The sequence below is a fragment of the Rhinatrema bivittatum genome, chromosome 9 (assembly GCF_901001135.1).
Source record: "Rhinatrema bivittatum chromosome 9, aRhiBiv1.1, whole genome shotgun sequence".
Classification (NCBI taxonomy): Eukaryota; Metazoa; Chordata; class Amphibia; order Gymnophiona; family Rhinatrematidae; genus Rhinatrema; species Rhinatrema bivittatum.
In genome coordinates, this window is record NC_042623.1 from 265,241,415 (window position 1) to 265,264,795 (window position 23,381).

General features: G+C 44.3%; 1 protein-coding gene across 1 annotated transcript in view; it reads right to left on the reverse strand.

Moving 5' to 3' along the window:
* LOC115098554 (schwannomin-interacting protein 1) overlaps positions 1 to 23,381 on the reverse strand; it is a 944,827-nt gene that overhangs the window by 762,553 nt on the left and 158,893 nt on the right. Inside the window, exons 2-3 of the mRNA XM_029615175.1 lie at positions 23,118 to 23,182; positions 13,817 to 13,897 (exon numbers count right to left, since the gene is read on the reverse strand). Of these exons, the coding sequence (XP_029471035.1) occupies positions 13,817 to 13,897; positions 23,118 to 23,182 (146 nt within the window). The remainder of the gene's footprint in view (positions 1 to 13,816; positions 13,898 to 23,117; positions 23,183 to 23,381) is intronic.

Sequence of the window (23,381 nt, forward strand, 5' to 3'; positions counted from 1 at the left end):
ATGGCCTTGTGTCTAATATTTTCTGCGGGGAAATATTGGAGGAATAGGTCTATAAAAGGCCTGCTGAATAGGAGCACATTACTGCAATTTTACAGTGCATTTTTCTAATCCACTTCTCTAAAGAATTTCTTTTGGCTCGCCTGTCATTTTTTTTTTTTTTATAGCTGGATTTGTACTTTGCTACAGTAGACTTCCCATTTTCTGGTCTTTCCCATGTCTGCAATGCATTCTGCCTGAGCTTCAAGCACATTTAAGTTAAATGTGTTTGAAGCGCAAATGGAATCCATTTCAAGCCCATTTGGGGACCGTCTAATTGAGGACTGCACTGTGCGTGCCGTTGCCCTGGTCCATTCTGCTACAATTTGAAACTTGCCACCGTCTCTGTTAAGTCTGACTGTCTCACTTACTTACTCTGAAGCAGCGCGAGTGAGAGCTGCTACCTGCCCACCACTGGCAAAGTTGCACTGATACTGAAACATTGCACTGAGACTGAAACATTGCTGAAAGTAACAAATCAATAAACTTAGTTTTTCTTCTAAATAAAAAAAAAAAAGTATGGTGTGCTTAATTTTGTTCTGTACACAAATGGCAATGGGCACGCACTGTACGGAAATGTGTTCAGCAGTTATCTTGATCTCCCTTTGGTTATTTCCTCTTCCTCTCATCGAACCATGCTCATTGGCACAGAAGAGGAGGTCAGGGTGCGCCTGACACATGGCACAGCAGCGCAGTGCTGCCCCTGCTGGCTCCACCCATGGCGGATGCAGTGACAGATTGTACGGAGACAGGAGGTTCCACCAAAGCCGGCCCGACTGTAATTGTCTACATAAGATACGCGTATGGCCGGCGCCATTTTCCGTACGGAAAACGATTCGTGGCAGGAAATCGCTCCCGGACCCCCGCTGGACCCCCAGGGACTTTTGGCCAGCTTGGGGGGGCCTCCTGACCCCCACAAGACTTGCCAAAAGTCCAGCGGGGGTCCGGAAAGACCTCCTGCAGTCGAATCATGTTGGTCTATGGCTGCCACCATTTTGCGCCGCCATTTTGCAAAATGGCGGCAAAGAATGGCGCCGGCTGAAGACAACACGATTCAATTGCAGGAGACCGTTCCGGACCCCCGCTGGACCCCCAGGTAATTTAAGGCATTTGGGGGGGGGGGTTAGGGAGGGTTCGGGATTTAATTTAAAGGGTCGGGGGTGGGTTTTAGGGTGTTTTAGTGTGCCGGTTTTCCTGCCCTCCCCCTTCCCCTGATTTAGCTACGGACCGCCGCTGGACCCCCAGGTAATTTAAGGCATTTGGGGGGGGGGGGGGTTCGGGAGGGTGGGGGATTTAATTTAAAGGGTCGGGGTGGGTTTTAGGGGGTTTTAGTGTGCCGGTTCACGATTTTAACGATTTTAACGATACTCTAAACACCCAAACGGCGACGATACGATTCCCTCCCCCTCCCAGCCGAAATCGATCGTTAAGACGATCGAGGACACGATTCACATCTCTAACATCCCATGACTTTTTAGTTTTCTTAGAAGCCTCTCATGTCAAACGCTTTCTGAAAATTCAAATCCACTACATCTACCAGTTCACCTTTATCCACATATTTATTAACCCCTTCAAAAAAATGAAGCAGATTTGTTAGGGAACATAAGAACATGCCATACTGGGTCAGACCAAGGGTCCATCAAGCCCAGCATCCTGTTTCCAACAGTGGCCAATCCAGGCCATAAGAACCTGGCAAGAACCCAAAAACTATGTCTATTCCATGTTACTGTTGCTAGTAATAGCAGTGGCTATTTTCTAAGTCAACTTAATTAATACCAGGTAATGGATTTTCTCCTCCAAGACTTCCCTTGAATAAATCCATGTTGACTGTGTTCCATTAAATCATGTCTTTCTATATGCTCTACGATTTTGATCTTTCGAATAGTTTCCACTATTTTTCCCGGCACTGAAGTCAGGCTCACTGGTCTATAGTTACCCGAATCGCCCCTGGAGCCCTTTTTAAATATTGGGGTTACATTGGCCACCCTCCAGTCCAGGTACAATGGATGATTTTAATGATAGGTTATGTTACAAATTTTAACTAATAGATCAGAAATTTTAGCCTGATAGCGGAGGGCAATTTTATGACTGGCCAATCTGGGCAAATTGAAATTACTCAGATAAGTGGCTTTGAAAATTGCCCTGCAAAAGCACCGGGTATTTGTAGCCAACGCTGCAGCTGTAAAAGCAAGAAAAAATTCTTCTTTTGCCCACCTAATTAATTTATTTAAAAGTATTTTTATTCCACTGATCTGAAAAACTTGTTCTCAGTGGAGTACAGCATAAATACAAAAATGTAAAACAATACAATTCAATAAGAAAAAAATAAACCTGTGAGTAATCAATCAAAAGAAACAAAAATTAGGCAATACGTGAGGAAAAAGCCTATCCAAATAAAAAAAGCCTTTGCTTTCTTACAGAAGGTCAAATATCAGTCTGAAAGTCATAATTTTAAGGGCAACTTATTGCACAGCATGGGGGCAGCTGCTGCCATTCAATGCACTTAGGCATTTAGAAGGCGGGCAGTCCAGTCTTAGAAGAGGGATGCTCCTGAATGTAGTGTTTTGCCTCTTACTACCATCAAGGCACTCCAACTACTGCAGAGCGCAGCTGCTCGGTTAATATCTGGCTGTCATATTAGATCTTACATCTCTCCTGTACTATTTGACCTCCGCTGGCCATCAGTTCAGAGGAGGATCAAATATAAAATTGTTGGGCTGACACACAAACTTCTGGCACTAGATTGGCCTCCATGGACTAACACCCTACTCTAAATATATAATCCTGAGCGGTCACTATGTTCCTCTCAAAGAGGTCTACTGGATATTCTATCAGTGTTGACCCAAGGAGTGAGGTTTTTCTATCACTGCCCCATCTCTCTGGAACTCGTTACCCCAATTGTTGCAGCAAACAGACTATCACAAGACCTTCAAAAGAGTGGCTAAAACGTTCTTCAGACTGGCATTCCTGTAGGCCGGCCTTCGTGAGCTGGTTCACATTTTCGGCTTTTTGACTGTGAATGCGTATGCCTTCGAATTTGTAGCTATTGTTACCTAACAGACGGAAGGCGTTTGCTTTATTTATTTTTTTATGTTTGTTGTAATATTGGTTATGAATGATACTTTTGTGCACCACCTAGGGCCTTTGGGCAAGAATGTATATAAATAAAAATTTTTTAAAAATAGACTAAATAAATAAGTAAATCACAGGGGCATATAAAGAGATCATCATACAAATGCTTTCTGGAACAGTTTGATGGAGAGCTTTGAAAACTAAAGTAATAACTTTATATTAAATTCTCCAGCTTATTGTGAGCCGGCGCAAAACAAATAAGGTAGGAGTAATATGTTCACTATAATGATTTGAACTGCGGCATTTTGTGCTAGTTGGAGGGCCTTTTCTACAGTTTTTGGAAGTAGTAATTGCAATAATCCAGTTGAGATAAAACACATCTATGTAACAGATAAAGAAAATCACTTGTATGTAACAATGGCTTGAAGCCTCTTAACAACAGGCAGATATTATAGCTTTCACCTGTGCTTTCAAAGAATGGTTGGAATCGATATCTAACCTCTGACTGTATTGGAAAAGTGACACCACCTATCAGAAAGGAAGTCATTAACTTACATTTTGTAATCTGACTAATCCAAACGACTTCAGCTTTGGTCATATTTAGCAAAGGTTTATTTATCATCATCTATTATCCAACTGAGCACAAACAACTCAGAACCAAATTAAAGGATAGTAAATCTTTATCAGTTAGAGGATCAGCACTTTTTATTCTAGTGTCGTGCACAACACAAAACCACAGGGTACCTATACGCATATATTTATATATGACCAGGCATGTGCTCATCTACTCTCAGACTGGGGTGGGGTAACTGTGTTCAAAACTGGTCATGTTTCATCAGGACATAGTTCAAAAGGAATACCAGAGTTTTAAAGGTTTAAGAATCCCATTCAAACCAGTGATGACCCAAAAAAATCAAGCATGGGACTTACAAAATTATAACATTCACAAGGATCAATGAAATATCTGCTTTAACACAACCAATATCCAAAAATGCAGACTTATTACAATTACAAAATAGAACTTATTACAATTAGAAACTAACCAATAACTTGTAGACCATCGCACATTCCGTGCATCCACCACCCTCTCTATAAAGAAATATCTCCTTCGATTACTCCTGAGTCTACTCCTTTCACCCTCATCTAATGACCCCTTGTTCTAGAGTCTCCTTTCCTCTGAAAGAGGTCCACGTGGAAACCTCAGAGGTATTTAAATGTCCCTAAAATATCTCCCCATCCCACCTTTCCTCTAAGGTATTAATGTTTAAATCTTTAAGTGTTAGGTTTTGTGGGTTTCGTGGACTCCTTTCACCCTCATCTAATGACCCCTTGTTCTAGAGTCTCCTTTCCTCTGAAAGAGGTCCACGTGGAAACCTCAGAGGTATTTAAATGTCCCTAAAATATCTCCCCATCCCACCTTTCCTCTAAGGTATTAATGTTTAAATCTTTAAGTGTTAGGTTTTGTGGGTTTCGTGGACCCTTGGCCCGAGGTGGAGGTTGATTCCACCTGAAGGGCTGGACCCCACAGGTCCCCACCGTCGGGAGGCGAGGCCAGCTAGAGCAGGGGCAGCAGGGACACGACTGTAGTTGAGATGAGAGGGAGACGTCCTGCGTCACTACCACGTGATCGCAGGTGCCTGTGCTGAGGTTATACTGCGAGGCGCCCCGAGGAGAGGGGACGGAGTGACACAGTTCAGAGGAATTGCAGTACTTGGCAGGTCTGGAGATAGAACGTACCAGAGGTGCGCTGGGCAGGCCCCGAGGAACGGGGAGCGCGGAGACAGAATCTCTGGTGCAGCGACAGAGGCTGCCCCGAGGAGCGGGGAAGGCGTAGCCACTGAGTCTCTGGTGTAGTGACGTAGAGACTGCCCCGAGGAGCGGGGAAGCATAGGAACAGTCTCTGGTACAGTAGCGTAGAGGCTGCCCCGAGAAACGGAAAGCGTAGGGTCAGAGTCTCTGGTGTAGTAATGTAGAGGCTGCCCCCAGGAGCGGGGAAGGCGTAGCCACTGAGTCTCTGGTGCAGTGACGTAGAGACTGCCCCGAGGAGCGGGGAAGCATAGGAACAGAGTCTCTGGTACAGTAGCGTAGAGGCTGCCCCGAGAAACGGAAAGCGTAGGGTCAGAGTCTCTGGTGTAGTAATGTAGAGGCTGCCCCCAGGAGCGGGGAGCACAGAGTCAGAGTCTCTAGTGAGGTGACGTAGTGGCTGCACCCAGGAGCGGAGAAGTGCAGAGTCAGCGTCTCTAGTGCAGTGACGTAGAGGATGCCCCGAGGAGCGAGGAAGCATAGAAACAGGATCTGTGATGCTGAGGCTACCCCGAGGAGCGGGGAAGTAAGCAGGCAGGATCTCTGAGGCTACACCGAGGAGTGGGGAAGCGCAGAGATGGAGTCTCAGGGAAGCGCAAGCAGGCCCCTGAGGAGCGGGTACCCGAGCCAGAGAGAGGAAAGATCCAAGGCAGGAACCGTGGGTCCGGAGAACAGGATCAAGCACCAGAGAGCTCAAGGAACTCGTTGCCAAGTCAGTTTGGTTAGGCTAAAGGAGGTGCTTAAATATCTCAGAATAATGATGTCATCAGCCGGGGACGGCCCGGGAGTTCCCGCCATTGCTCCTTTAAAAGAAGACCCGATGGCATGCGCGCGCGCCTAGGGAGGTCCAGAGTCGGAGCGTGGGTCGGCGGCATCCCAGCCACCATGTGGAGCAAGGAGGACCAGGGACAATGCGGCGACAGTGGCTGGCCAGGGCCGCGAGCTACCCGGAGTAGAGGGCCAGGCATGGCAGGATGTGAGTTGGGTCGGCCGCGGGCAGCCGTGGCCGACAGTCATAACATTAAGTCTGTCCCCATATGCTTTAGAAGGAAGGTAACTGACCAGACCGGTTTTTATCCTTTTGAAGGTGCGGTTTCCAGAACTGCACTTAGCATTCCAAACGAGATCTCACCAAGGGCTTCTACAGGGGTAATACTGCCTCCCTTTTTCAGCTTACCATGCCTCCCCCTACTTAGCCAAGCATCTTTCTGGCTTTTGCAGTCACTTTGTTCATTTGTTTTGGCCACCTTAAGATCATCAGAAACAATAACCTCTAGATCCCACTCTTCTTTCGCATTGGCTTCCCATTAGGTGGAGATCCCAGTTCGTTACTAGTTTTGACCCATAAAATGCTGCATTCAGAGGATATGTGCACTATTGTTCCTAAACTGCAATGGTAAGAGGCTGTGTGTTTATTGTGGTCCTCTGGAACCAATTGACTGTACTAGCAACATGGGATTAGAGGCATCAGATAACCCAAGCTAGAGCATTTCCCTTTTATCCCTCATTATATGGAACACATTGCCTGTGGCAGTTAAGGAAGTGACAGACTTAAAGAATGTTAGGAAATGCATTGCCTGTGCTTTGTAAAGAAGCTTTTTAATTGATTGTTTTTTTGTTTTGTTAATTTTTTTATTGTTTTATTTATTATTGATATTGTATTGTTTTATGTGAATTGTGGACAATGATTTTGGAGGAGGCGGACTAAGTCTTAAATAAAGGAAAAAAAATGAATAGAAGAATTTCACCCCTCTACTGGGTTTTTTGTAGCCCAAATGTATAACTCTGCATTTTTTTTAGCATTAAATCTTAGCTGCCAGAACATATTTTCCATACCTTCTTGACTGTCTGCCCTGTTGTAGATTTTAATATAAATCGGCAAAAAGAGAAACCTTTCCCGACAATCCATCAGCAATGTCAGTCATGAAAATGTTGAAAAGAACCAGTCCAAGGACGGGTCCCTGAGGCACACCGCTGGAAATGCTGAATCTTCTCACTAAATTCAAACTCTTCTGAACCCCTGGTAATAGGATCGGTTTTATTCCAGAAATAAATCTGGATCATCGTAATCAGAGAGAAGGCGAATCCTAGGGCACATAACTGAGGGGGTCATTTATCAAAATGCGCTTTCGCATGTGAACACGTCTTTAATGCATGTGATAGCACCATATCATATGGTGTGATGCAAATTTGAAAAAGAGGAGGAGTTAGGGGTGGGCTTGCAAAGTACTATTTAACTACACCTTCTTCAGTAGCATTAAGCTGTGTGATAGCTTGTATTACAAGGTGGTAAGGTTTTATTGCATTGTCTCCTGAAAGGCCTGTTTTAGTAGAGTTGATGCTCCTGGAGCACCAGCAGGGAGAGAGAGAGAGAGAGAGGAAACTCACACAAAGATGAGATTTGGGCAATGTTCTCTCCACCTAGCTTGATGTTACCCAGGTAGAAAGTCCATCAAGCTAGGTTGAGAGAACCTTGCACAAATATCATCTTGGAGTGAGTTTCCTCACTCCGTAGGTCATCAAATCTTCACAAGAGACAACTGTTCTGTTCGTATGTCTCATGTTGAATGTCAAAGTGGCCCCTAACCCCCTACACGTATACCTAAACCTCGCCTCAAGTTACTACCGTGTTTCCCCGATAGTAAGACACCCCTGATAGTAAGACGTAGTGGGAATTTTAGGGGGGTCGGCTAATGTAACACATCCCCCGAAAGTAAGACGTACCTGTCATTTCAAAAAAAAAATATTTTTAAATACCTGTCGGAGGGCCGCGTGGGTCCAGGCGGCTGGCGGCGGGAGCCGGGTGGTCGCGTGTTAAATCTAGGCCGCGGGCAGGTGGGCGCTTGTTCCAGGCGGCGGCGGCGGGGGGGCGGGTGGACGCGCGTTAGTTCGAGACGGCCGGTGGGCGGCGGGTGGTCGCGTGTTAAATCTAGGCCGGGTCGCACAGGCGCGCATTCATTCACTGCCGGTGGGGGCTGCCTCGGCAGCCCCCACCGGCAGTGAATGAATGCGCGCCTGTGCGACCCCTGCGATTCGGTGCTGGGGGCTGCCGGTGGGGGCTGCCGGTGGGGGCTGCCGGTGGGGGCTGCGGCAGTGAATGAATTCATTCATCCAGGCGGAGGAGCCGGCTGCTTTCGCCGCTGCCGGCTGCTTTCGGCTGCCGCTGCCGGCTGCTTTCGGCGCTCAAGGCAGTCACATGTTGAATGAATGCGCGCCTGTGCGACCCCTGCGATTCGGTGCTGGGGGCTGCCGGTGGGGGTTGCCGGTGGGGGCTGCGGCAGTGAATGAATTCATTCATCCAGGCGGAGGAGCCGGCTGCTTTCGCCGCTGCCGGCTGCTTTCGGCTGCCGCTGCCGGCTGCTTTCGGCGCTCAAGGCAGTCACATGTTGAATGAATGCGCGCCTGTGCGACCCGGCCTAGATTTAACACGCGACCACCCGCCGCCCGCCTCGAACTAACGCGCGTCCACCCGCCCCCCTCCCCCCCCCGCCGCCGCTGCCGCCGCCTGGAACAAGCACCCACCCGCCCGCGGCCTAGATTTAACACGCGACCACCCGGCTCCCGCCGCCAGCCGCCTGGACCCACGCGGCCCTCCGACAGGTATTTAAAAATAATTTTTTTTGAACACTCAGGTTTTTTTTTCCAATATAAGACATACCCTGAAAGTAAGACGTAGTGGGACTTTTGGGGGTAAAAAGAAAGTAAGACGCTGTCTTATATTCGGGGAAACACGGTAGGTGAGCCATCTATAGGGATACAAATACCTATCTAGGGAGAGGACATTACGGCTAGTCTCTCTCTCTCTCTCTCTCTCTCGCTCTCGCTCTCTCTCTCATAGGTAATTAGCATAAAACACACCCCTTTTGCTATCACATTTTGATAAATCCAGGCCTGACTTGGTTTTCATCCCCTGCGATCAGTGAAGGATTTAGGGTTTTGCCACCCCTGAGCAAAGGGAATAGAAAGTCCAAGGCAGAGCCCCACAGTTTCCTGCGACAGCTCAGGCGAATATTCTGAAGCGCATAGAGAAACATTTCCAGCTTTTATTTTACTGTATGAAAAGAAAGTTATTCTTCAGTCTTGCCTGCTTTTGCATAATTTATTATCTTTTTATTGGACGAGGAAAGTGAATCTCAACTAACAGTACAGAGAGGAAAATTCAAGGCTGGGGAAGGAGGAAGGAGAGCCAGGGATGGGGACAGGAGAGGGAAGTGAACCAGAAATAGGGTGAGGAGAGAGAGGACGACCAGGAACGGGGTGAGGGGGTGAGTAAGTGAGGAGGGCTGTGGATGATGGGAGAAGTATGAAAAGGAAGGTAAAAGGGCTGGTGGATGGAGAAGGAGAGAGGACTAGGGATGGGGACAATAGGAGGTGGAGAAGATTAAGGAAGACAGAGGAAGATCAAGAATCTGAGATGAGGGAGAGGAGAGAGAGAAAAGGGGGGGGTTTCAATTGAAGAAGGGGAAGAGGGAGGAGGAAGTGTTGAGAGTGTGTTCCAGGATCTGGGGAGAAGGAACGTAAGGGAGATTACAGAATCTGAAATCAAGGGAGCAAGGGTGGGGGAGGGAGGCAGGGGTCCGTATTCTGGCCTGGTCCTGCTCCCTTTGCATTACCTCTGTAATCTCATATCCCATCTAACACACACACAAGCACTGCTCCCCTCCTCCTGTCCCCTCTCTCTCACACACAGATACACTCCCCAGTTAATATATTCACAGCCCCCACCTCTCTCACCTCCTCATCCCCCATCAGTGATCCCCCTCTCAGTCGTCCCCCCCAACATCCCCAAAATGATTCTCCTTTGCTCTGTCTGCTCCAGGCTCAACCCCACCTAATGCCCCTAATGGAAAGGAGGGGAGGGACTGGATTAGGAAGCAGGGTTACTCTTCTTTGCTCTGCTATATGAACATAAGAACATAAGAACATGCCATACTGGGTCAGACCAAGGGTCCATCAAGCCCAGCATCCTGTTTCCAACAGTGGCCAATCCAGGCCATAAGAACCTGGTAAGTACCCAAAAACTAAGTCTATTCCATGTAACCATTGCTAATGGCAGTGGCTATTCTCTAAGTGAACTTAATAGCAGGTAATGGACTTCTCCTCCAAGAACTTATCCAATCCTTTTTTAAACACAGCTATACTAACTGCACTAACCACATCCTCTGGCAACAAATTCCAGAGTTTAATTGTGCGTTGAGTAATAAAGAACTTTCTCCGATTAGTTTTAAATGTGCCCCATGCTAACTTCATGGAGTGCCCCCTAGTCTTTCTATTATCCGAAAGAGTAAATAACCGATTCACATCTACCTGTTCTAGACCTCTCATGATTTTAAACACCTCTATCATATCCCCCCTCAGTCGTCTCTTCTCCAAGCTGAAAAGTCCTAACCTCTTTAGTCTTTCCTCATAGGGGAGCTGTTCCATTCCCTTTATCATTTTGGTCGCCCTTCTCTGTACCTTCTCCATCGCAATTATATCTTTTTTGAGATGCAGCGATCAGATTTATGCACAGTATTCAAGGTGCGGTCTCACCATGGAGCGATACAGAGGCATTATGACATTTTCCGTTTTATTCACCATTCCCTTTCTAATAATTCCCAACATTCTGTTTGCTTTTTTGACTGCCGCAGCACACTGAGCCGACGATTTCAATGTGGTAGTTCCTAATATGGAACCTAACATTGTGTAACTATAGCATGGGCTATTTTTTCCTATATGCATCACTTTGCACTTATCCACATTAAATTTCATTTGCCATTTGGATGCCCAATTTTCCAGTCTCACAAGGTCTTCCTGCAATTTATCACAATTTGCTTGTGATTTAACTACTCTGAACAATTTTGTATCATCTGCAAATTTGATTACCTCACTCGTCGTATTTCTTTCCAGATCATTTATAAATATATTGAACAGTAAGGGTCCCAATACAGATCCCTGAGGCACTCCACTGTCCACTCCCTTCCACTGAGAAAATTGTCCATTTAATCCTACTCTCTGTTTCCTGTCTTTTAGCCAGTTTGTAATCCACAAAAGGACATCGCCACCTATCCCATGACTTTTTACTTTTCCTAGAAGCCTCTCATGAGGAACTTTGTCAAACGCCTTCTGAAAATCCAAGTATACTATATCTACCGGTTCACCTTTATCCACATGTTTATTAACTCCTTCAAAAAAGTGAAGCAGATTTGTGAGGCAAGACTTGCCCTGGGTAAAGCCATGCTGACTTTGTTCCATTAAACCATGTCTTTCTATATGTTCTGTGATTTTGATGTTTAGAACACTTTCCACTATTTTTCCTGGCACTGAAGTCAGGCTAACCGGTCTGTAGTTTCCCAGATCGCCCCTGGAGCCCTTTTTAAATATTGGGGTTTACATTTGCTATCCTCCAGTCTTCAGGTACAATGGATGATTTTAATGATAAGTTACAAATTTTTACTAACAGATCTGAAATGTCATTTTTCAGCTCCTTCAGAACTCTGGGGTGTATACCATCCGGTCCAGGTGATTTACTACTTTTAGGCCTAGATTTTCTAAGGTAACAGGGGGGCGGGGGGGTGAAGCGGGGGGCGGTCCTGCGAAAGCCGGCAGCCATCGCACCACTGCGGTGAGCTGGCTGCCAGCTTTCGCACCGAATAACTATACCATAAAAGGTGTAGTTATTCAGCGAAAAACTGGTGGTGATAAGGTTCCTTACCTTTTGCCGCCAGCAATGTCACCACAGCGTCGGCCCCAGTGCCACCCCAACTCCTCCTCTTTCGGGACTGACTCCGCCCCGACCGCCCCCATTTAGTGATCACGTGCGATCGCTTTTGAAAATGACCCCCTTAGTTTGTCAATCAGGTTTACTGCATCTTCTAGGTTCACTGTGATTTGGTTCAGTCCATTTGAATCATTACCCATGAAAACCTTCTCCATTACGGGTACCTCCCCAACATCCTCTTCAGTAAACACCGAAGCAAAGAAATCATTTAATCTTTCCGCGATGGCCTTATCTTCTCTAAGTGCCCCTTTAACCCCTCGATCATCTAACGGTCCAACTGACTCCCTCGCAGGCTTTCTGCTTTGGATATATTTAAAAAAGTTTTTACTGTGAGTTTTTGCCTCTACAGCCAATTTCTTTTCAAATTCTCTCTTAGCCTGTCTTATCAATGTCTTACATTTAACTTGCCAACGTTTATGCTTTACCCTATTTTCTTCTGTTGATCCTTCTTCCAATTTTTGAATGAAGATCTTTTGGCTAAAATAGCTTCTTTCACCTCCCCTTTTAACCATGCCGGTAATCGTTTTGCCTTCTTTCCACCTTTCTTAATGTGTGGGATACATCTGGACTGTGCTTCTAGGATGGCATTTTTTTTTTTAACAATGACCACGCCTCTTGCACACTTTTTACCTTTGCAGCTGCTCCTTTCAGTTTTTTCTCATTTTTTCAAAGATTCCCTTATGAAGTTTAGCACGAGAGCCGTGGATTTGCTTACTGTGCCCTTCCAGTCATTAATTCAAATTTGATCATATTATGATCACCATTGCCAAGCGGCCCCACCACCATTACCTCTCTCACCAAATCCTGTGCTATGTCTATTCATGCCCCTCCCCGCCTGTTTCATGCATGTTGCCTATAAAGGGGAGGGGCTGGATCAGGAAGCAGAGGGCTGTTCTCAGTGCAGTAATATTCAGCACAGCTGCAAGGCAGCAAATCTCCAGCCAGCCTGCTGCCCCCAGATGTTTGCCACCCTAGGCACAGGCCTACTGTGCCTATTGACGGCCCTGCCTGTGATCTGTGGAATTCTTTCCTCCTCGGGAGTCACAACACAGCACTTTCGCCTCCTGGCCGAAAGGGAGAGAGGGGGTATTGAGCCTGCTCATATTTCTTTATCCCCCAGTACCAATTAGCTCTTTGCTGTCATGGCAGGAGGGAGGGAAGGAGCTCCAGCAGGCTGGAGCACCAGAGAAAGAGCAATGCATGCATTTGGGGGAATCCTTAAGTGGATCTAACATTTATAATCTGCAAACTGTGATCCATGAGTGGATAACATAGTATGGTAACCACAGACCGGAAGAAGGGAGCATTCCCAATAAAAGGTATCACCTTGTTTTTTTTGTTTATTTCGATCCATGATTGTAATTAATTTGAGTGATCACAAATAGCCGAAACAAATGCTATTATATGACCACAAAGCTCACAGAGAGTGATCCTCAGCAGTTGAACTGGTCTTTCTTTAACAACACGGTCAGCCAATATCCCTTTACCCATAGATGCCAAGGCACCTGTGGCCATTACTACTAATGATGCCAAAACAGGTCATGTCAAGCACGTTGTTCATCCTAGCGATGCCATTACAGCTTCACCCGCTCACTTTGGTACTTGGTGATTAATTTATTTATTTATTTATTTTATTTAAACGCTTTTATATACCGACAACCGTTTGCACATCGTGTCGGTTTACATATAACTTAAAACCAGGGTATATATAGGCATAGCCTTTACATAGAACAATTAAAATACAGTAGTAAAACAATTTATTTGATTTATATTCCGCTTTTCTTTTTCCTTCTTTAACTCGCAACCTGACCCCACTTGTAATGGAATAGTAGGGCCCTGTTTCAGGTGGTGCTGGCCAAAAGTCAGTTTTCAGTCCTCCAGTTTATTTTATGAAAACTGAGCACAGTCAACTTTTTTTTTCACTGAATATTCATTTAATGAAAAGTTAATAGCAACAGAATTCCGCCAGTAACTTACTCCTCCATTCTGGTCTTCAGAAGGGAGGAGTTAACTCCTGGAATAACAGGAAGTGAAGTCCAATTTTAAGAGCGTGTCCTGAATGCTGGTTGCCCCTGTAAATCTGCGTTCTTCCCATCCCCACGTTCGGTTATATATCATGGCCCCAATAGCTGTCTGATTACTTACATTTTCACCTTGGATTCAAGGGGCTGTAAATTCATCTGATATTTTTCAATATTATTTTCTTCATCCATGGTGAGTTGGTGGCTATTAAAAAAAAAAAAAAAAAAAAAAAGATTTCTTAGTATTTATTTCAGCATCAGTTTACAATTGTTCACTTAGTTTGATTAAATAAAACAACCTATAAATAGGCAGCATGGTCAGCTCCAAGTTAGAAACTTATTTTCTTCAGAGACCTAAACCTCAGTTTCAATTTAGACTATTCCCAGAATTGTTGTCATTCAATTATGCTTTTTTTTCCATTTGTGGGCAATACTACCCGGACTGTTTAATTTCTGACCATGCGCTTGCCATTTGACTGCTTCAGGTTACCCTTTTTCACAGGGCAGCACACTGGCCCAAACTGGTAATCCTGGAGCTAATCCAGTGAAAATCTCTGCACAGGGGATGTTATGAAGGCCATTCTGAGTTCTAGGGTTGTTTATGCTCTTTGATCCTTTTCTGAAATGGGTCTTCTCATTCAGCTCAAATGGCAGCATTTAAAAAGCTGTGCACAGAAAAAAAATATTTCATTCCATTTTTTCATTTTGTTCTTTTTAATTCATTTTTCATTGTGTCTGATGTATTTTTCAATAAGTTTTGTTTATTACAAATGAAATAAAGAGCATAATGAAAAGAAAAAAAAAGAAAGAAAGAAGGAAAGAAAGGAAGGGCACCCCAACCCCCCACAGTACCAACATTTAAAAAACAAAACAAAACATGGCTTCCCCTATTCCTCCACTTAGCCAATAGCCAGAACTGGGTAGTTGTGATCCCCAGTGCTCCTGCTGCACCATATCTTTTTCCAAAATGGCGCCTGCTGTTCCCAGGATTGGGGCTGTTTTCTTGCATGGCAGTATGCTATATGGCTGTACTACAAAACGACCCAGTGGGGCAAACGTGGCCGGGATCACTCCTGCCCCATTTCAATTACTGGAGCTCCATGAAAGGGGTAAGTGGCATCCAGGTGGTGGAGGAGAGAATAAGAATTCAATTTTTGTATGTTGGTAGGACTGGGGTGCGGTTTCATTTCCAAAACAAAAAAAAAAAAAATACCCCAGAGAATTTCAGCAGAGAGTTTTGTTTCATGTTTTAATGAAATGAAGCAAGTTGTTTCATTTACTTCGTTAAAAACAAATGCACAATCTTAATTCACTAAAGTTCATGATAAAACAATGTTTTGTACGCATGATGTATCTTTTTTAGTGTGCACACTAAAATTGTAGTTAAAGTGCTATTCACTAAAATGATATGCAGATCACATGAAAGCAAAAATAAATAGTGACCAAATTTTGTAATATGCCTTACTACCTGGGAATGATTACGTGGTAATAATTGATGCACACTATGCTATTTGCCGTTTGTGCATTATTTCGCACATTCGCAGTGCTGCTTTTTTCCAGATACTTCCTTCCTCTGTAAAATCATATTATTTATTTATTTATTTAATTCTTTTTAATATACCGATGCTCAAGACCATGTCTTATTGTACCGGTTTACATCAAACCAGGGGAATACCGTAAATTATGAAAATGAAAGTTACAATGAACAGGGAGCAAAATTCAGGACAATTGAAAGTAGAAGGAATTAGATTAAGAAAACGCTTTTTAAGGAAATGCGTAACAGGCAACTATAAACAATTGTTTGCAAGTCCTTGCTAGTTGGGGAGAGTCTCATACTGGAAAGGCTTGAGAGAACAGCCAAGTTTTCAGTTTCTTTCTGAAGGACAGAAGACATTGTTCCTGGCGTAGATCTGGTGGTAGTGTGTTCCATAGCTGTGGTCCGCCGGATGACAGTGTTCGTTTTTGAAAGGAATTGTGGATAAAGGATTTGTGTGGAGGTGCCTGGAGGGTTCCTTTGTATGCAGATCTTATCAGTCTGTTGGAATTATGGAATTCGAGCGGGATGGTGAGTTGTAGTGAGGATTGATTGTAGATGGATTTGTGGATAATGGTCAAGGTCTTGAACAGTATTCTATAATGGATAGGGAGCCAATGTAGGTTTTTTAGAATTGGTGCGATGTGGTCCTTGCGACGTGAATTAGTGAGGATTCTGGCTGCTGTGTTTTGCAGCATCTGTAGGGGTTTAGTTGTGGTGGAAGGGAGGCCGAGCAGTAGCGCATTGCAGTAGTAAAAGGGACGTTAGTGCCTGCTTTCCTGCTGGCCACCTGATAATGTTGAGATAGTGCTAGAACAGCGCAGTCTGCAAAAGCGTCAAACCTCTACATAAAGAAGATGCGTTTTCAGATCCATTCAAATGCAGGTGTCACTGAAGTCCGGGGACAAGATGGCAAGGGGGCTGAATAAGCAGTCTAGTTGGATAGGTTGCCATCTTGCAAGCAGCCCACCCTTGGTCTAGCACTTCTTCAGAATCCACACCATCCAGATCCCAGGCCCACAGGAGCTTAAGTATCACAGGGCCATGGACTACAAGTGGGGGACCTAGAGCTTGAGAACTATTCAATGGGGACATGAAGTGACCTAAGCTGAAGAGCCAGTGAAGCATGAGGCTGCCCTGTGATGCTTTACTGTTGAAGGACTTGCCTGAACTCTTTTGATTGTTGGCAATTGGCAGGTCCTACCAATGGCCTGCTTTCTATATGCAACCCCACCTCCGAGAGTGAGCTACACTCCGGTGGGGCCATAAAAGAACGTGTTACTCTTTGGGGCTGGTACCTCAGGCTGGCTCTCTCAATATTTCTCTTTCCCAGGGCCTGGATTTCTTTTTCTATGGGGGGGGGGGGGAAAGATCTCTTTCAGGGCCCTGAGTGCTTGGATGTATTTCTCTCTTGTTGCCCCCCCCCCGGGGAGTGGTGTCTCTAATACCTTTCTGTCTGTGCAGTTTCAGCCCAAAGAACATGCTAGAAGCACTGAGTTAGCATCCAAACAAAATCTTTACTGATGGGCAAACCCATTTGTAGAATGGCAGCAATAACAAAATCCTCTGTACCATAATGCATCTCTGTTTATTACAGACTTTCCCTTCTATCTGTGCATGAATCTCTGAACCAGGGCCAGGGAAACTTCCATCCTCCAGGATGGAAGTTTGTGAAATGGCAAGATATCCTCAAACTGGGCAGAAAATCCCTTCCAAAATGGTAAATGGTCAATCTTTTGCACAGAGGGTCAAATTCTCTTTCTCCCCAGGGGGGGGATGGGTGTCCTCAGTGATCTTTACTTTGATCTTGCTCATGGTTAGGTGATCTTGTTTTCTCTTATTTCTCTTAGTCTGTCTACGTGCGGATCCCAGGTGGGAAGGATCTCTTGGAGATAGGCATCTCGCCCTCCTCCAATACCAGGAAGGAAGGGGGCAGCCAAAAACTCTTCCTCCTGGATCTCAAAACTGAAGTCCTTTCTCTTCAAAGGAATTTAACACCGGAGTTCCTCCTTACAATGAGTCACTACCTCTTCCTTCCTCACTGAGGGCAGGGGGGGGGGGGGGGCAGATCTTTCCTAACCTGGGCAGCCCCAGAAAAGAGTTCCCCGTGCCCTGAGCCCAGATGGTACCCAGGGTCGTACAAGACTGCTAACCAAGAAGATTTGTCAAACCCCCCCCCCCCCCCCACACAACCCAGAGGGAAATCCTAATCAGCCACTGATTGGACTGGAAGGAATACCCTCCCGACTCTTATCAGGTTCCCCAAGTAGGATGTGCCTGATCCCTCGGATTGGGTTTGAAAAAGCCAACACAGGAAAACTCCTCATTACCTCCCTTCTGCTAGCAAACCATAAGAGAGCTGCTTATGAAACCTTCCCAGGGGGACGGCCATTCCCGCACCCGCAAAGGGAAGGGCTGCATTTGAATGGTAACCTCCCCCATGCACTAACCTAACCTGCACTAGCTAACCAATAATTCATCCAGAGCTTGTTGGTAAGAGAACCAGGTGTCTGTTACATATAGTATGAGAATGCTAGTCATAGTATGTTGTTTTGTACATCTTCTACCACATCTGTTTTACTGTTGCTTTTTATGCTATGTATAACCCCAACTTGGGGTACCCATGGCTGGGTGTCCAATAGCTGATGGTGTAGTGGACTGGGCTCAGGGTATCCCAGAATGAATTTCATTAATGGGCAAGGAAACTTCTCCCCTCTGTGGCTGACAGATGCTCCTCTAACTGAATGGCTTTTTCTTTTTTCTTTTTTAATTTTCTATTTATCAGTTTACAAATATATCAAGAATTACTTGAACAGAAATACATGCTTAGTAGTTCTTAACAATCATCCACTAATAACAGAAATATCCAAAAAGGAATATAATTCCCCTCTTAAATTAATTAATAGATATTTAAACCAAACAATAAATTCTTCTGGGGGAATAAACCACAATTTATAAGCTACAAAGCATATTTCAAGCCCTCAAATGAGGGTCCAAAATTAACTCAACTTTAGGAATTTTTAATTAAACAACAATCATGGTAGCAAGGGATACAGCTTTACTTTATGATAGAACTAAAGTTACATCTTTAGAAGTGAACAATCAAGTCTTTGGAGAGGAAGAAACCACTATATTCTTTTTACTAGATATAAATGAAATTAGCTGGGATGGTTGAAAAACAAAAAGGAATTGCCTTGCTGCTTAATCAAGCACTTACAAGGGAATTTTAATAGAAATAAACATCCCAGATCCAAAACTTGAGGTTTCAACAGAAGAAATTGTTGATACCTCTTCTGCGTCATCCTCGAAAGGTCAAGAAAAATCAGAACTTTATAGCTAAGGAACAGTTCTGTTCGATGAGAGAAGTACTTTTTAAATACCCACTCTCTATCGGATTCAAGTAGGAATACAACTATTAATGTTGATGGTACTGCTATACTCTCTTCTGATTGTTCAAGAACTGCTGAAATGTCCAACTTTGTTATTTCCCTAGGGGCCAATACTTGAAAGTTATCAGAATCAGTCTCAGTTTTCTTCAACGGGGGAATGTAATAACATTTTGAAATGATAGGTAAGGTTTTAAAACCTCCAACATATATTTTCTCCAAAGCTCCTTTGGTGTTGTATAGGGTAGCTTGGGGAAATTAATGCATCTTAAATTCCTTGCCCGAATTTGATTGTCCAAATTCTCAAATTTCTGATGCAATATTTGATTTTCCTTTATTATTTCATATTGTAAGTTGTTTATACTCTCCGTTTTTACCTCCAGGGTCTGTAGTTTTTGTTTATTTCCAGCTAAATCTTTTTCAAGTATAGACAGTCGTCCTTCCAATTTTTCCACATTTTTAACTGTTTGTGAAATTTACTGCAAAATATTATTATTAGTCTCTTTTATAGCCTCCCAAATAGTTTCTAACGAAAAGATTTGAGGCCTTACCAACTCACAAAATTGTCCTGCACTTGAGGTCTCCAGAAATTTGCTCCGGTATCTCCCTTCTCTGTGACTGCTGTTCCACTTCTGGTGTAGCTTCTCCAATATCCCGACCCGGATGGAATAGCGCTGAGGTACTTTCCCCCGTCAACACGGGCTCCGGAAGAGAATCTCGTGAGGCACTCAGTTCCAGTGCCTCTGGTTCCCCCCGCAGTTGACCGGCATGTCTCAGCGCAGGATTCACGGGTGGCTGTCTGTCCTCCGGCGAAAATGATGTCAATAGCTCAGGGCCGGCTTCGGACTCCTTTTCCCTCCGAATATCAGCCAGCGAGCTCAGACCAAGAGCTTCTGCTCCCCAACGTATGTGGGCATCCATAGGGCTTACTACCGCCTGGGTCGAGGGGGGCTCCAGAGCTAGACGCTCCCTCGCCCTCTTCTTGCGGCTGAATGTGGCATAAGAATTTAATCAAGGTAAGTTAAAAAGAAGACGCTCACAGACGTCTTACCACACTGCCATCTTGGACCTCCGACTGGCTTCTTCTGAACCCTAAAAGTTGACTGGTAATTTTAACCTCAGGCAAACCAAAATCCTGGAATAAGTTAGTCTGCAACTAGGATAGGTGGCTTCAATATTGACAAATTTATTTAGCTCAAAAAGCAAGCCATAGCTTTCCGCAGCAAACATGCAGACAGTAACAAAATTAGTTTTAGTAGCTTAAACTCCTTGGTGTCCAGAATTCATTCCTGGCAAAATCCAGTACAGTATATCAGTAACAGCAGAAACCACTCACTAACTTCTTGCGGATGAGCTAAAAGACGAGACTTCTATGAAGCAGGCTCTAAGTTTATGTTTATCAAATTTAAACAAATAATCCAAGAAATATATCTTGTACAGAAAAGTACAAGATAACAAAAGTAAGTATAAGAAACACAGAATACTTAAAGAAAGAAAAGCACAAAAACCCACAGAGTTTACCAGAGGGAGGAGAATACAGTTCAAAAGAAATTAAAAATAATGCATCGTGTGAAAGCAACCCCTGAATCACCAGCCTCACTATACAGAAGGGAAATATCCAATGATCATGAAACTGCCAGACTGACTAGTTGGGCTCAAAGAACACTTAATTAACATTTTGGTACCTGACTAGACAATCCACAGGGTATTTTAAGAAAAAACATTGCACCATTCTGCAATACTTTAGGCTTTCACCTGAGCTCTCTCCATCGCACTGGGGAGAATGGGTGTCGTTTACTGGGGACGGAAGCTGCTCACCACACAGAGCACTGAAGCCTTCTCCTGCCAGATCCGCTGGTGTCCTTCTCTCCTCCGGGAATGACAGCAAACCCTTCCCTACCGATTCTCCATTAGGCTGACTCACGGAGGACACCGGCTGGGAACTCCCTCTGGAGATGAACCGCTCCATCAGCCCCCTAGGAGGAGCCAGCAGGGATTCTGCAGGATAAATTCTTACTTTGCCTTTCCGCTTAACCCTAACAGCATCAGGTATAATTTCAGGAAAAAGAACATGCAGAGTAGCAAGAGGGAGATCAGTGAGCCATCTGCCATCTTGCTCCGTCCCTCACTGTTTCTTCTTCTGTTGTCCCCATAATTCCTTCCAGAGGCTCTTACAAAAGAAAAGCTAGGTCTTAAGTCCAGCGATAGCATAATTTATTTATTCCCTCCATATTGCTGCCCAAAGGAGACTGCCCCGGGCCAGAAAATCCAGGGATGTGGCTGACTTGTTGCTGCTGTCTCAATCCTCTTCTCTCTCTCTCTCTCTCCCTTCCTCTCCTCTTTTTCCTTTTCTTCTTACACTTTCTCCTCCTCCTTCTCTCCCTCTCCCTTCTTTTGTCTCTCTCCTCCTGTTCCTCTCCTCTCTGCCTATATCTTTACTTGCTTGGTGTAGTATTTCTTGATGCAGCAGCCAAAACGCCTCCATTTTTGCCCACAAACGGGCTCTAGCCAGAAGGTGGATTTTATAGCAGTGCAATCAGTGCCTGACATGTGGGTGATACATTTTTGGCCTTGGTGTATGGCTGCTAATTATCACGTGGCTTAGTGAACAGGGTTGACTTTGGCTTGCTGATGCAGTCCTGTTTCTCAACAATTTCTGATTTGTTTTATGGCACCACGATATTGAATTGATGAATATACTGTTTGGCAAATGGTAGACGACAGGATATAAGTTAGTTGGCGATACCTTTTGTATTGACAATACAAATTAGTGAACAGGATAACATTTGCGGGTTATCATTATGCAGCATAATGCTATGGTTTACTGGTTTACGTGCATAACGACTCTTAGCAACCTTTAGTTAATCGGCCCCTTAGGGTAATTTAAAGCTGGAACAACAACAACAACAGTGGCATTAGATTAAAGCAGCAGAATCATCTAGAAAATTATGAGGTGTAATAAGGAAAAAAAAAGAGGATTGAAAAAAATGCCACTTAATAAAGTTTTAGAATGATGTGAGTTAAAAACAAATCGATAGGGTATTTCTTATAAAACCTATGCTGCCTCTGAGTTCTTTTAATAAAGGGTGCATACTGGACCAACCCAGTGGCAATGCTGTTCACTGCCATGTGGGAAGCCTGGGTTTGGTTCCTGTGGAACAAGCTACCTGTCAATCTAAGCAGGAAAACGTGCATAAATATGTTTAAAAAGCAGTTAAAGACTCATTTATGTAAACAGGTGTTTTATCTGAATAAATCTCCTAAGAACCAGCTGTGTAGCACGGCTCTACTCCCAGTGACCAGACCAACCTGACTATTAATGGGATCAGGGTTCGTGACGCCAGGACAAGGACCGCAGCAGTGACGACTGGGATAAATGATGGGGAGAGGATTATAAAAACGGGTAGAGAACCCGGGTACTTGTGAATAAAAGCTCATGGCACTGTAGCTGGTTCCGATCCAGCTGAAAGCCCAAAGAAGCTGGAGGAAACTGCTGGGGTCCTCCCCCAAAAAAGTAGGTATTATTTAACAGCCTTTCCAGTGTAAGATTTTCAACAACTTCCCTCCCCTCCCCTCTTAGAGGGCTGCCTCATTTACTGTTTATCAAATTTTAAAAACAAATAAATAGTCATATTATCCTAAGTGACGAACGGTGGAAATATTCATAAAATACATATAATTGCATGCAAACATAAAAACAGAGACGTAATAAGAATATACAAAGAAAACTATGACAGCTTTGACCAACTGCATCAAACAGTAACTATGTTACACAAGGCTAGCTTCCACATTCTGCTTAGATAGAGCCCTTCTTAAGAAACCAAATCAGATAAAATGCCTGTTTAAATAAATACATCTAGCTAACTGCTTTTTAAACATTTCTATGCAAGTTGCAAAGATTCACAGGTAGCTGATTCCACAGGACCAGTCCAGTGACTATGGATAATTTTTCCTGTAAACCGGAGAGCTTCACCAGGCAGTTAACTGGGAGCATCAAGTAGACTTGGTCCTTCTGATCTCAGGATTTTCGGGGGGGGGGGGGAGAATAGATTTTTAATAAGCAGTTGACGCAAACTGGAGCATCCTCGCTTAGCACATTATGGACCTCAGTAAGGATTTTATATTGAATCTGATATTCGACTGGCAGCCAATGTAGGGAATTCAACAACGGGGTAGGGTGATTGAACTTGATGGTCCCGTTTAGAATCCCAGTGGCTGAATTTTGTATCATTTGAAGGAGGTCTCAGGATATATTGAGGGAGACCAAAGCACAGAGAGCTCAACAGAGCAAACATTTAGTCTTCTGTCAATTCACATTAAATTGCCTTGATCGTGGTACAGATCAAATGATTGTTAGATAATTTGAACACAATAATTCTTCCACATGTAATGGAATCTAGGAACAAGCGCTCCTGCCTTATTTATCCAGAAATATAACCCCTCGCTGTAACAAAATCAGCTTCAGGAGTTTTCTGAATTAATACCAAAACATTTAAGGCACTCACTTTTGAAGTAGGTACTTCCCATCACTAATTTGTTCCAGCGTATGCTGCAGCCTTTTCAGTTCCTCCTGCAAAAAAGAATGCATTGACTTCAGTCAAGCTGTGGCTTTCAAACAAACTTATCCTTACGGTTTGCTCTGCAACTTTCCACCATTATGGGGCGGGGGAGAGGGGAAGGGGAGGGAAAGGTATCTGAGGGCACCCATGGTTTTCAGTGACACGAGGGAGAAAAACAAGTCAACATCTGGAAATTATAATAACGAGCTT